The 15,292-nt window shown below is 43.4% G+C and overlaps 1 protein-coding gene across 1 annotated transcript in view; it reads left to right on the top strand.

Moving 5' to 3' along the window:
• Positions 1 to 13,663, top strand: part of Atxn10 (ataxin 10) — a 150,403-nt gene extending 136,740 nt beyond the window's left edge. Inside the window, exons 11-12 of the mRNA XM_005354399.2 lie at positions 12,732 to 12,919; positions 13,364 to 13,663. Of these exons, the coding sequence (XP_005354456.1) occupies positions 12,732 to 12,919; positions 13,364 to 13,366 (191 nt within the window). The 3' untranslated portion in view covers positions 13,367 to 13,663. The remainder of the gene's footprint in view (positions 1 to 12,731; positions 12,920 to 13,363) is intronic.
• The last annotated feature ends 1,629 nt before the right edge of the window (positions 13,664 to 15,292 follow it).

Below are 15,292 nucleotides of genomic sequence, written 5' to 3'. Positions count from 1 at the left end.
CCACCACCGCCCGGCTCCTTTTGGGGTTTTCAAGACAAGGTTTCTCTGCGTAGCCCTGGCTGTCCTAGAACTTTCTATTTAGACCAGGCTGTCCTCAAACTCATAGATCTGCCTGCCTTTGCCACCTGGCTTGTTTTTCTACCTCTTATTTGACATAGTTGTGAAGGTTCTAGCCAAAGCTACTAGGCAGGAAAAAATGAAGGGCATTTAAATTGGAAAGGAAGAAATGAAACTGTTCAGGTGATTGACTATACATACAGAAAACTTATGTATTCTAGACAATACTAATATAACTAATAAATGAATTCTACAAAATAGTAAAATACAGAATCAGTGAATTAGAAACTGTTGTATTTCTGTATACTAATGAACCTTGTGAAAAAGAAAGTGTTCCATTTATAGTAGCATCATAAAATACTGAGAAATTAATTTAACCAAGCAGGTGGAAGGCTTATACAATGAAAATGTTGTTGAAAGAAAAGTGCTCTCTAAGGGAATGGAAATACACTCATGTTCATGAGTTGAAGGTTTTGATAATCCGTCAGTAATTTTCTACTATGTCTTTAGATTTAGTGCAGCTCAGTAGGAAAACTTGTTCTGAAATTCATAGGATCTCAGGAAACATCAGAAACACTTCTCCAGAGTCCTTATGCTTCCTAATTCTACAACTTGATCTCAGCTTTAAAATTGTCCTAAAGAAAGCTATGTGAACTAGTACAGTAGAATTCAGACCCAGAGATAAACCCTGGCATACATAGTCTCATAATTTTTTGACAAGGATGGGAATTTTCACTCTATCCACAAATAGTACAGGTAAAACTGGACACTCACAGATGGCAGAAATTGGGAAGGTGAGTAGCTGGGGCAGGAGGACCACTTGAACCCAAGAGTTGGAGTCCATCCTGGACAGCATCATGAGACCCATTGCCAAAAAAAGGACATTAGGAGGGACCCTTTCCAACACCATACACAATACTTTATCAAAGGCCTAAAGATCTTACTAAAACTGTAAAACACAAGGAAGAAAGTGCCATCTTTAGATTTGGGGGTGGCTTCTTAATTTTGATACAAATGGCAAAGTCAGCATACAAATTGGGCTGCATCAAATTTTTAAAAATTGTGCATTAGAAGACACCATCAACCATAAAAGGGTAACTTTTTTGGAATGGGAGAAAATACTTATAACCAAACCACATAAGTCAATTCCTAGATGGACAAATGAATTGAAAAGATCTTCCTTGGGCTTTGTAATCACCAGGAAAAGATACTCCGTATCACTTGTCATTAAGCACACACAGCAAGCCATGAGATACCTCTTCATGCCCCCTACAGTGGCTAACTGTCAAAAATACAGAAAGTTAAACAATTTGGCAAGAATTAGGACCTTGTGCACACTGTTAGTGGGAATCAGTATACAGCTACTATCAAAACATTTGTTGGCAGTAGTGCTGTCCCAGAAAGTTAAGAACAAGATCATTATACAATGTAGCAATTCCACTTCTGAGTGTACTTCCTTCAGAACCGAAAGCAGGACCTTGGAGATATTTTCACACCCCTATTCATAGCAGCATCATTTACAGTAGCTATAGGCTGGATGCAGCCTAGGTGTCCATCCAGAGAATGAATGGGAAAGCAAAATATGCTCTTTGTGTCACAGAACAACTGCTGTCATATGCTGTGACATAAATGAACCCCACGGCCACAAAGTAAGCCAGTCATAAAAAGACGTGTCATCTCCGCCGTCTTGTACTTAGAATAGTTGGAACCATGGAGACAGGAAGTGGAAAGGTGTCTGCTGGCAGCTGGGGGAACATTGCTGCTTAATGGGTTTAGAGTTTCAGTCGTACAGCCCCAAAGGTTATGGAGAGGGTGGGCGAAGTGACTGCTGCACAAGCCTGAAGACTTGGCCAGCCAACAGTCAAAATGACATTCTTCAGATGTCATCAAGAGAGCCTGTCTCAGAAAAATAAGATGGAGCCAGGCAGTGGTATCACACACCTTTAATCCCAGCACTCGGGAGGCAGAAGTAGACGGTTCTAACCTGGTCTACAGAGCGAGTTCCAGGACAGCCAATGTTACACAGAAAAACCCTGTCTTGAAGAATGGAAAGACAGAAACCATTATACATCAGCATCATGCCCTGACCTCCACGTGTGCACACACATACACCACACAGAGAGTTGTAGGGATGGGTATAGCATTGTAGCTATATTTAAGCTGTGCACTGAGAAATGGTAAAGATGGTGAGCCCTATTTCACTGCAGTGAGAAATTGAAGAACAGAATGTAGCAGTTGCACCTTGTACTGAGTTCCTTCTCGGGGCCCATACAGAGTTAGTTCCTGATCTTTTGAACCCAAGAACCAAAGCATCCATTTAACAATTCTTATCCATGACATTGTGATTTTATTTAATCTTCATGACTATCCATAAAATATTACCCTTATTTTATAAAAGTGAAAGTTGTGGCAATTGCTTTTGTGCATGACCAAGTCTGTTAGGCAGTTAACGGCATAAATGGCAGTCCTCTTTAGACCTTATGTCCATGAATCCCACACCATCATCACCTCATATAATACAAGAAAATCTGCGATCCTCGTTGTATGAATGAGGGAGCTTACAGCCAAGAGGCATGGAAACGTGCCCATTTGAAATGACTCCTACTACAAAGCTCTGAACTGGAGCTAGACCTGGGCCTCATCACCTAGGCAAGGCATATGATGTCTTCATACCTCCTATATGAATGCTTCAGTCACGGTTAAGGTTCGGAGAAATCCTCCAATGTGTGATTAACAGTTTGCACTTTTGTTGGGATCTTTATCCATTGCTCTATTCTTAGTATAAATAACAAGCCATATTTTCTATATTAGAGGGAAAGCACATTCAAGTGTTAACATTTCAAGAAGGGAATCCAGCAAGTAGTAAAGTGCTTGCTTAGCGTGCACCAAGACCCTAGTACCACAAACAGGCAAGCATGATGATAACAACAGAAATATTACAGTTTTGTAATAATCTCCTCCACAAAAGCACAGTATCTAGTACTAAAAGATATATCAGAAAACTATAGAAATTTAATGTCACCACAACACCTTACCTAACTGAAATAGTCTAAAATATTTATTGACTCTTGTTTTCAGATTATAAGTTTCTGTTGTAGGCCGCCTGTGGGAGGCTAAAGAGATGCAGTAGTGGTCTTCCCCGATAGGAAGTCGGGCTTAGGGTTTCTATGCAGAGAAAGAATCAGGGCATCTCTCTGCCACCTCCTTCTAATTATGTATTCAGACACCGCTTTCTTGTCCTACGTCTTAGGGCCACACTCCACTTCTGACTGCTGACTTCCTGATGGTTTTTGTGAGGGGAAGGGCCAGGCGCACGCAGTCTGTCAATATGGCCATGTGACCCATGACCAACCTCCTCCTCCCCCCAGGGGACTGGTAAAACCTCACTAAGGACAGTAGGTCCAAATGCCCAGGCCCCAGCATTCACAGGATGGGACTTTCCTGGCTCTTGTATGCCTGCTGTGTCTTGTCTTCTCTCAAATCCACCAGAAGCTCTGTGCTATTTGTGTTCTTCATTTAATCCTCTCTAGTGCAGAACTGTTTCTGACCCTTGGCTACACTTTATTAGTTCTGAAATGTCGTTAGTGCTAGACCAACACTAATCTCCTGTAATTTAGATGGATTACTTTCTCGACTCCACATTTTCACTTCATTTTGAACATCAGTTTATTAGCTAGTTCTGAAAGTGTTTTATAGAGATTGTTGGTCTGAATGCTATCTGCAGGTTGGTGTTATCCTGTGAGCTTTTGGGAGTGAAGGAAACCTGTTTCAAGTCTCAAACTTGACTATTCTTCCCTTCTTTAATGTCTAGGCAGAGCATGAAACTCAGAGTGTCAGGAGGAAGGCCTGCCCTGCTTCTTCCCACAGCCAGAGATGTTTGGAAGCTTCATGGCCTTGAGATGGGAGGTGAATGCTGAAGCCACATTGCCTGTGCCTATGCCCTGGCTTCACCACCTTTTATTGCGGGCATGGACAGGTTACTCAGCCTCTAGGTTTTCAGGATCTTGGTTTCCTCTTCAGAAGGTTGAAGATAATCATAGGGTTAGTAAGTGCTTAAAACGGAGACTGTCAACTAGGTTAGAAGTGAGTCTGCTATTGTTTTGATTACTACTTTTCCTTTTTATGCAGATACACTGACCATTCTCTTCTCAGCCTTGGCAAGTGGGGGAGACATTGAAGTAAATGTCCTTCAGAGCTTCACCTGCACTGAGGGGTAGTGTGATCTAAATGGGTTCAGATGAAGCAACTTTCCTCATGGGTCTTCTATTCCAGAGCTCTAAGCATTTTATAAACATCTCTTGTCCCAGCAGGTGGGGCCTTGCTATAAAGCTCAGCCGTGACACTGTTAGTGGGGACCTGGCTATGACTGGCTTCCTGGGCATTGTTTTCTTTAGAAGTCTAATAATCTCCCCAGCTGTCCCCACAAGAATGAAGGTGGATGTGCTTGTGTTGTGCATCTGTATGTGTTCCTTAACATCTCACAGCCCAAATCTGACACAGGAACTGAGCAAGCTGTCTCTGGTTAAATAGTTAGATCACTTAAGCTCTACATACCAAAGGCCACAGCTCAGATAAGACAGTAATCTGGCAGGTGAGCAGGGAGCCCAGGAAGAAAGTACCCCAGAGTGCTATAGAATACTGCTCATATGCCCTGGGTTCAGTGCACATGCTGGATACTTCTTAGCATGCCGCATGCAATAGCCCGGTTAGTCTCAGAAGTGACGTCAGAGTGCTGCCCCAAATACAAATGGAACCACTTGTGGCCCCAAAGCCCTTTGGTGTGGTCTGGGTTAGAAGTGGTATTGGTTGTTTCTGATCCTGAAACCTGTAGTGTGATAGGGGTGCCAGACTGTGCCTGCTTTGTACCACGCTCTGCTTTGAAGTGGGTAGTAAAAAGGATTCCAGAATATGTAATGTACAAAATTAGTTTCAGTGCTCTAAGATCCTTCACCACCAAAACCCCGTGAAGACAAGGTACCTGCGAGCACAGCCCTTCTCGCCACAGAAGCATTTGGAGTGGGCAGTGCGAGTGATGACTGCCTGGCAGGGAGAATGTCGTCTTCCCATGACTTCACTGCCAGCTGGATGGGCCCACAGTATGTTTTCTTTCTCATCTTGGATGCCGGGTGGTGTGCATCTGGGATTGAAGGAGTGAGCACGGAACCCGGCCAGGGTCCAGACAGAGGGCGGTATGTGGCATGGTTCCCTACCCTGCCCACAGATGCTGTCAGGAAATGGGAGCTTTCAGAAGGTGGAGCGATGTGTGGGCTTCGAGGAGGAGGCCCTTGAACAGTGTCTCACTCCTCTTTAAAGGTCACTCTAGGAAAAGTAAGTTGGATGTTGTAAAAGAGTGGATGTGGCCTTTGCACAGAGGAGCAGGTCTCTAGCAACAGAGCTGTTTTGCACCATCTCTGCAATTTCTTTCTGTCTCCCTTGTGGCTGGAGAGGACAGGAAAGCATCTGGTCTTTAAAGTGGTGATAATTCTGAGGTGACTTTCCCTCTGTGTAGGCAGAAACTACTTGCTATTTGTAGCTTGTATTAAGAACATATATTCCATATTCTTCATATTATGGCCTATAACTCACGAATGTGTCGGTTTTTTTCTTTCCTACCCTTTTCTGTTTGTTTTTCTCTTTTCCCGCTTTCAGTGTTGGCAGCTAGCCATTAGTAAGTTGGCAGGTATGCACACATGATGTGAGCTGTGATCTGCTAGACACTGTTAGACAACAGGCCGCAAACCATGGAATGGCACATGCAGCACTCAATGAAACCCTTGAGTACAGATGTTCCCTTGCATTAAAACACACAACTCAGAAGACAATTAGATACGAGATAATCCAACAATTTAGGGCAGTAGGGGGAGCCAGTGTGGGTGGTTTGTGGTGGTTACTGCATACACTGGTTCCAGCACCCTCTCAGGACTCAGGAGAATCTGTCCTTACTAAGCCTTCCTCTTTACTTTCTGAATGAGAATAGTGTATAGTGAATGAGTGTTGGTAACTAAAGATAATGATAAAAATTAACAGTGATATAAAATGAACTTCATTCTGAAAGCAACAGAAATCTCTCTGGATGTCCAGAAATGATTGGCCTGTTCAGAGAAGCTAAGTAGTTGTAAAGATAGTAGGCCAAAGAAGCATGGGGTTTAACATGCTGCCATTCAGATGTTGACCTATAGCTTTGGATAGGCAAGGAACTAGTAAGCAAGGGACTGTTAAAAGTATGGAATTGGGATACTTATATTTCATTGATAATAGTTTAGATATCAAAGGCTTTTTACTTGAATTTTAGGATATATATGTACTTGACATAATATCTATATATGCATGCCATATAGTAGTTGATCTTTACCTACATAGTATGCTGAAAGGTTATTTTAGACAGCTAGCCAGGGAAGGAACAGGATCTGCACGCATACAGCTTTGGAGGAGCTACTGCTATAGGGCAAAAAGCAGGCATGGCAGTCCTCCAACAAAACTGAGAATAGTCGGTGACAGAGAAGTCTCCTTCAAGGGCCTTTACAAACCATGCCATGGAAAGATTATCTGAGGACCAGAGTGAATGATAAATGCCTGCATCACCACTAAGTAACACCCTTTTCAAACTCTGCAAAACTGAAGTTTATGAGCATAGCAAGCAGTCCTATTATAAAACTTCTGGAAATGCTTTATGTTACTAAAACTGAAGTGTGCTTATTCCCCTCATACAAAGCAGGAAAACCTTGGGGGTAGGGACCAGGAAACAAGTGCTCAGCACCCCAGGCCTTCTTGGTGGGAGCTGGGTGGCCTCCATCTACCTTCCCCTCAGAGGCAGGATTAACTCATGGAGAAGGGGAAGCAGTGCTGCTTGTGAAGCACCTGTAGCGTCACTGTCAGAACACGGGCTGGAAGGAGGCTCCTGGAGAGAGGAGCAGGCAGACAGGACAGAGGTGTGCAGTGCAGAAGGTGTCTATTCTCCCACAAAGCCCTGGGTCACTCACGTGTGACTGAACTGAATTTTTAGATACTAAAATTGATTCCCTAACATATATGAAAATTATATAAAATAGATAAAACTGTTTATTGTTTCTTGCCAGTTACTTGCCAACCCCCATTTTCAGCAGGCTCCTAGACAGGGCCTTGGCAACAGTCATCTTTAGACTTGAAGTCTGTTGGATTTGATTTCTAAAAACATTCTGCCTATAGCTAGATGAAGTCTGTCTTAACAGGTAACATTTTAACTCAATTGATTGTACTTTAAAGTTGACTTGTACATAAATTGGCTGGTTGGTACTAATCTGCTTGTGAAATTTTTCCTCCAATTTTCTGTCCGCTCATACTAAGTCACCTAACCTGTTCACAGTTCCAGGCTTAGCATGGGGCCCACATGGTACCCAGCTGGCATAGGTATTCTCCGCTCCTCCTCCTCTCCTTCCTGGTGCTGCAGCAGCAGCATGGTGCTAACTGCCACTGTGGTCTCTGTGGCCTAGGTCACAACACCAGAGTGTTCTGCAGAAAAGCTGCAGCACTGATTGCGGGCCCTTTCAAGGCAGTTTTGTGACAAACAGGCTCATGCCTTCTATTTGTAGTAGCTATGGAAACAGTAGAAGCGCTCTTTCCAGAGCTAAGCATACAATAAAGGACTTCAAGTATTGGTAGGATTAGAGACTTTAGAAGATGTTGAATTTTCTCCCCCACTCTTTCTTGTTCCCTGTCCCTTTACAGAGGGAACAAGAGGGCAATGTGAATATTAACTGGGACTTGTTTTAATCTCCCTTGTGACACTTAAGACTGTCTAGGTCTGAACTGACTACTCAGGCTCCAGCCATTCACAGCACACTAACAAGGAGACCATACATATTCATGACCCAGGGCTAAGGATCAGACAACTCTTAAGATTGTGTTTTGCAGTGTTTCTCTTTTCAATTCCATCTTCTGAAAAAAGTTCTTTCTTTTTGTCATCTCTGAGTACCGAGTTACACGAATAAGAAGTTCAGGTGCTGTGGCACAGTAGGGTGACTAGTTAACAATGGTGTACTTTAAATTTCAAAAAACCACGAGAAAGGAAGTTGAGGGTTTTCACCATAAAGGAATAGCAATATTGGTGCTAACACAGTGCTTAGTGAGTAAAGGTGCTTGCAAGCCTGACAACCTGAGTTTGATCCCAGAACCCACTCTGAAGTGAAAGAGAGAACTAACAGTGGAGACCCACAGACTGTCCAGCTAACACAGGCGTTATCATTCTCCTCTACCCCTTCCTGGTACAGCAGCAGCATGCTGCTAACTGCCACTGTGGTCTCTGAGGCCTGGGTCACAACACTAGAGTATTCTGAAGAAAGACTCCACTGCTGACCTCTATACATGCACCATGGCACACATGCTCTCCAACACACACACACATCATGTATACACACAAATAAAAGGGAAAAGAAGGCCACCAAGATGGCTCAATGAGAGTAAAGGCACTTGTTCTGCAAGCCTATCAGCCTGAGTTCACACACATCCCAGAATTCATGTTAAGGTGATGGAGAGAACTGACTCAACAGAGTTGTCCTCTGAGCTCTGCAAACACGGCATGCACACCCCTGTGCACCATGCATGAGCATACACACTAATAATAGGTAAACTAATTATAAAATTGCTGGATGAAATAGATGTGAGCATTGCAGTGTATATACATATAGGTGTTGAAATGTCATATGGAGCCCCAAAATATGAACAATCATGTCTTTAATATGTGAGTTTAAAAATTAATTTAAAAGGAAACATTAGAGCCTGAACACCTAATAAAAATAAACTTTAGAAATTTGTGTGTAATCTGAAACCCACCAGCCCAATGTTCTCATTTGAGTAGAAACAGTCCAGAGGACTTTTAGCAGTATTTGTTCTGTTGATGGACTGCACCATCAGCTGCTGGTGCTCACTTAGAGAGAGGGATGCTTCATGTCTACCTGAGAACATGTGCAGGACTCTGAGCTTTATGGAATCCTGGGAAAGCTGGTTGATGCCACTGATAACATGAAAAAAATGTTAAAGTCACAGTTTAGTGACGAGTGCTGGTGTTGGCAATTCATCAGTTCTTTCTGATTTCCCAGGTGCTGAAGTGTTGGTTCCAGTATGCTCTTATGGCTATAGTTCTCCCAAACCCCTCCATGGCCTTCATTTCCACATCTTGGCACTTTCACTATCAGTTTTGGAAAAGACAAAAATGCCTTTGCTGCTTGGCTATCAAGGCTTCTTCTCTTAGTTTGTTGGTTCCATTATGTTTTGTCCTGGAGAGCTATCCCTGAAGCCCAGCTGCAGCCCTTCATCTGCTAGAGAGCTCTCACACTCACTCTTCTGTAAACTGCCTTTTCTTCTTACAGGCAGTTGGCATTACACCAGGTTGTTTTGTATTTTGTATGCAATTTGGCTTCCAAACACTTAGGGGTGAGTTGATGATAAATTGCCATACTCAAAGAATTCTTAGCCCTGCCCTGAGATGAATGTGTTTGAAATCAGCTTTCCATAGAATTCTGCTGATACTTGGTTGTCTTGGCCCTTTTGCTTACACAGTCCAGCATTCATTCCTGGCTTGCATTTGTGTTGGGTTTGTTGTCCTGGAATCTTAGACTTCCAAGCCATGATCAGGAAACCACTGGGATGTGAGGGCAGAACATCACTGTTGGCCGGGCGATGGTGGCGCACGCCTTTAATCCCAGCACTCGGGAGGCAGAGGCAGGTGGATCTCTGTGAGTTCGAGACCAGCCTGGTCTACAGAGCTAGTTCCAGGACAGGCTCCAAAGCCACAGAGAAACCCTGTCTCGAAAAACAAAAACAAAAAAACAAACAAAAAAAAAAAAACAGAACATCACTGTTGTGGAGCTCACTTCAGTGTCATCATGGCTCTACTTTGTGGCACTAGAGAGGATGCACTTGCCTTTATGCATTCAGCTGGTATTTCCCTGCACTGTGTTAAGACAAAGGACAAAGACAGATGAATAAGACACCAATCATGTATGAGAAGCTCACAGTTATTAGGGTACACAAAAATACACACAGATGGTAGGAGCGTGCATAGTAAGTGCCCTAGTGCCCAAGCTAACAAATAAGTGTTCGGCGTTAGACTGAGTGCTGGAGACAAAGAAGTGAATTAGGTATGGCGCCTGTCGTTGAGTTGCTCTTAGCTAAGTGCAGTGCAGTGTGAGAAGCAGTGTTGCTAAGAGTGGGTGTCTCTGACAGCCTTAGTTTACACTGGTACTGGGGAGTAGTGAGATCCCTGGAAGGCTCCCCACAGTACCTGGGACTCAGCTGAGAAAGGCTGCTTGAAAAAGAAAACAGGTAAGGACCAAGGCTTACGAAGATAGGCAGTATGATGTGAGGTCTAAGAGGCAAGGGTCCTTAGTGATAGGAAGGCAGGGCCATTGGCGCTCCCCAAAATGGAGCTGACTTGATAACTTGAAGTTGGGTCATGGTATCTTCCTCCAGAGACTCTGTTCGCAATTGGTAGTGACAGTCACCACTGAATCACCCAGCCTTTTGATTGCAGGAGCTCTTAGAAAAATCTTGGTCACCTCAGATTTGTCCAAGTTCATTTCTCTCTAAGTTAATAGCCAGAAGGTCCTAGGAAGGAGAACGTGTTTTGTTCTATCTCTGGCCAGCCCCACCTCAGTTTTACACATTGTCTTTTTGAGTTTGCGCCTCTAGTCACAGCTCATCATAATTGCCGCTTCCTCATTTCTATAAAAAGTGAAAGGATGAGTTTGTATAATAATAGTGCCACCTTTGTTGTAGAAAGAGTCATAGAAAATAATTTGTTCAGAAATTACTTCTTGTGCTGGAAGTGTCTGGCACCCACAGATGTTATTTTTATTTTCTGTGATGGCACAAAGTGGAGACTCAATGACCATAGAAAGGGGAGAAATGCAAATTCGGGTGTTATTTCAGTATTTGTGTGGATTTGGTTTTCAGAAAAGAAGCAAAGCCTTATAAAGGAACAGGACCTTGTCATGATAGATGGCAGACAGATTGCCAGGTGAAAACAGTCTCCAGCAAGGGTGATAAGTATAGACTGAACATCCGCTGGCAAGTGCAGCCTCTGTTCTGTACCTTCAGAAACACTCAGCCATCGATACCCTCAAGTGTTTCCATGATAAACCTTCAAATGCCAACAGATCGTTCCATTCATTCATTCAGGGCTACTAAGGACTTTTTTGAACAGGGTTCTGTCTAGACCGTATCGTTCCACAAATATGAGCCCAGCCAGAGAAAGGGTCATGATCAGGAAGAGAGCTGCCCTGAGATGTGTAGAAGAGCTGGACAGGGTTATGAACCAGGGTTGGATTATCAAGGCTAGAATGGCACAATCTTCTAAAACCCTATAAATACCCCTTGATCATATAGTACCCCCGCCCTTAATGCTTGCATTCTTGTAGGGAATAGATTCAAGATTTAATTTCGTTTGAGGTTACTGGGCTATAGAGAAACTGGTTCATTTTTTTTAAGTACTTCAAGAAGAGCCTCCCACCTTTATTACTGTTGACAGCCTCTTGTGGGCTTCACTTCTGATTGAAATGTCTCAGAACCAGTTCTCTTGCCAGAGAAGCCTAGATCTTGATCCAAAGCTTGGCCTGATGCCCTTTAGAACTTTGTGCACCCCTGTCTGCCTTTGGAGCTGCCTGAGTGGTGTATCTAATGGCTATCAGGGAAAGGGTCTTTTTTTTTGGGGGGGGGGTGCTAGGGACCAAAACCATGACCCAGTGAACCAGTGCTGCATCCCCAGCCCTCTGGATTTGATTATTTTGACACACTATTGGTTGTGAGCAGATAGGCCTACTTCTCTGGAAATATATTTATTCTAGCCTAGGCTCCTGTGGTTCCCTCTGGACCAGAGTGAAGACCTAAACAAAAAGCCTATCCTTGGTAGTCTCTGCCTTACAGAATGCTGGGTAGTAACATCTTTCAGTTTTCCTGAGTGTTACACTATTCCTGCCACCTGAGTCATCATGAATAATGCAGCAGTGTGACCCCAAGCTTCTGTCGTCTTCATTCTGATGTGGGGACACCAAGCGGGGCATTTCATTTGAGGGCCTGGGCATGGGGAGGCAGTGAGGGTCGTGTGCTTTCAGGGCATGAGTGTTTCACACTGAACTTAGCAAATCCTTCACAGCTGAGGCTTTGTCTCTGAAATACTGAATGAGAGAAATTCCATGGTGACTCCTAGGAAACCATTCTTACCGATAACTGCACTTTAAACAGAACTAGTTTCCTGTCTGATTTTTTTCCCCCCAGCGCCTCTGATTTGTCTGCAAAGCTCCTCTTGTCCTTCCCTAGTGATTTGACATAATGCCCGGGAGTGTGCGTATGTGTACTGCTGTGTTCCTAAACCTCGGCAGTAGCTGCACCAGGTCTTTGCTCCCCCACACCGTGTGTGTGTGTGTGTGTGTGTGTGTGTGTGTGTGTGTGTGTCCGTGCTCATGATCTTGTTCATTAGACACTCTGTGAGCTGTTCTCCAGGGCGGGCTGCTGAATCACATGTGGGATGCACAAGCACGTGTGCACTTTTACAGCCTTTTAAATGGTTTCCTCGTGGAGTGCATATTTCTATTCTTTATAACCCCCTAGAAAATCTCATCAGTATTCTTGTACTCCTCCAACAGTCATGTGAGTTACAGAAATGGGGAAGTGTGCTGTTAAATTCCTTCACTCTGCTCTAGTTATGATGCAGTGGGTGGTGTACGCCGTGCGAAATCTCACTGAAGACAACAGCCAAAACCAAGATTTCATTGCAAAAATGGAGGAGCAGGGCTTGGCAGATGCATCTCTGCTGAAGAAAATGGGTTTTGAAGTTGAAAAGATTGGAGAGAAACTGATTCTGAAGTCTAATAATGACATCCCCCCACCTGTAAGTACTCTTATGTAAACTGTTCTCCAATCTCTCCCTGAAGCTGCCCCTGTGTCCCTGTAACCTTGGAAGTGAGAGGTTGTTATAGAGAACAGAGGAGAGGAGACAGGGAGAAGTTGCTAAATAAGCAAATCTGAAAAGTGCTACAAGGAACTTTTTAGTCAGGTTTTGTGATTCCATTTGCTTAAAATTACAACTAATGCAGATCATGACATAAAATACATACTGAAACGTATACATTGTAAACAAGTTCCTGGCCTGAACCCGGCTTGGTTTTAAAGTAGCAGCATCCACTGCAGCTTTTTGTGTGCTGTCGCATATATCCTTTGAGGGTCTTCCCGGTGACCACAACATAAGCAAAGCTCTGTGTTTTCCCTTTGATGATTCTTGTAAATAGATGTGCTGTTGCTATGACCCTGTTTCTGTTTGTTTTTTTTTTCTTAGTGAATGATCTCCACCTGAACACATTCAGAGTCCATCTCGTGGATCTCTCATCTCTGCAGTATGAAATCCCCAATATTGGAAATGTAGAGCACAGATGTGGGAACCTCTCATCCTTTAGAGTTCAATGTGTGTAAGCTACAAGTGGACGTTTTCTTTATTTCTGTGCAGTAAGTGTGAACGTCTGCCTCACCTTTGTCCCCCTGGGTAGAACACGCTTTCCAGTCATGTACCTTGTGCTTACCGTTGTAGTTGATAATAAACATTTTTGAGGGCATACCCCCTACTTGGCAACGACTGGGACCCTTGATTGGATTCTGTGCATCCTTTCAGATGGCAAGTACGCTTCATTCCTTTGATTCTCTGCTTCTCACTGGATTTCTGAGCACTGGCGGGCACTTGAAGTAAGTTTCTCACTGTGACTAATTCTACCAATCTCTTTTCTCCCCTCTGCCTTTCCAAAACATTGACATGACTCATTTCCAGTTAATTAATTTGAGAGCCCTCCCTCTTCATTTCATGCACTGTGTTGTCACTGAGCCCTGTCCTTTGGAGTTAGAAAAGAGTGAGAATGAGTGCGAGAACATGTGGCACTTAACCGTTTGTATCCCAGGTTGACGTAGAGTTATAGGTTCCATTAAGAAGGCGGACACTTACTTCTTGCCCATATCCATGCCTCTTTGACACAGAAGGAATTTGGTGTGCAGTGCCTCTGTGTGAAAGGGACATCCGTAGCATCTTCTGCTCAAAAATGTGGCTGCAACAAAAGACCACTCAGTTTTAACTTGGTTGCCATAAGTACAGACATAATTTGGAAGAGCAAGAATATATTGGGATCTAGCTAGCTTTCTTTTCATTTTTATACCACGTAGACCTGGATTATGGAGGCACTGACTCTATGCAGCTACCCGAATCACTAATAAAATTACCATGAGCTGGTGGTTCATAGTGTGGGTGCTTAGCTTTATTTTTTTGAGCAAGCAGTTCAAAACTAAAATATCTGGAGACATCACAGTTCATATTTTTACTTACTTCCAAAATAAAACCAGTAAAGACCCAACCAAAATCTTCACAAAAATACTATTCACAGTTGAGTCGTTGTAAGTTTCTTCCTGGCCATGCTTATCTTGCTTTGTAAGAACAGCTTGAGCTATTAAATATCAGCTTCCCCATACATAGTTCACTGTCTGATGTGAGCTGTGGAACTGAAGGAATATCAGATTCTGGCCTGTGGAAGTTAAGATGCATTTGTGATCTCCAGCCATTACAAAATGTGGAATAACAAAGAAGCCATTCCCTTCTGGGGCATCGAGAGTTAAAATCTTTTCTCTATAGAGGTCTGGCCAAAGGGAAAACAGTGGGGGTCTCTTTCTCCTTTTAACAAGTTTACAATGGACATTCTTTTTTCCTCTCAATGGGTGTGTACACACCAGTGGAGTCACACAAACATGTCGGTATGCACCATATAATAACAAACACAAATAAATAAAAGGAGCCTTGTGAGAATGCAGAATGGGGTATGGCTGTGTGCTCTAAATAGGAAGTGTGGGTCTTGCAGAGTGAAAACATGCTGATGACTGCATTGTGGCTCCTTTTGATTCCCTGGAGATGAAGGGTTGAGCACAACAGCGTCCCTGTGCTCTACCAGTGGGCTTAGGGCTTCCCAGAACCTTGTTTTACACGCTGTAGAGGATTAATTTGCCACCTCAATCAGCCCTTTGTGGGGGTGGGAAACAGGGCAGCCCCACAAAATTTGTAAAGATACAGAGTAGTTATAGTGAGTTTTGTGACCATATTGTTTTCAAGAGCAGATCGACAAAGCTTTTGGCCTACTTCATTTTCACAGACAGAAAAGAAAGGATCCTTGGCTTGGTGATAAGGCTAAGGGTTTACAGAGTGGTTCTTTTGTCAGACTTGACAATAGGGAAGACT

The sequence above is a fragment of the Microtus ochrogaster genome, chromosome 15 (assembly GCF_000317375.1).
Source record: "Microtus ochrogaster isolate Prairie Vole_2 chromosome 15, MicOch1.0, whole genome shotgun sequence".
Lineage (NCBI taxonomy): Eukaryota > Metazoa > Chordata > Mammalia > Rodentia > Cricetidae > Microtus > Microtus ochrogaster.
The sequence above is the reverse complement of the archived record's forward strand: the minus strand, read 5'-3'. Positions and strand labels throughout refer to the sequence as shown.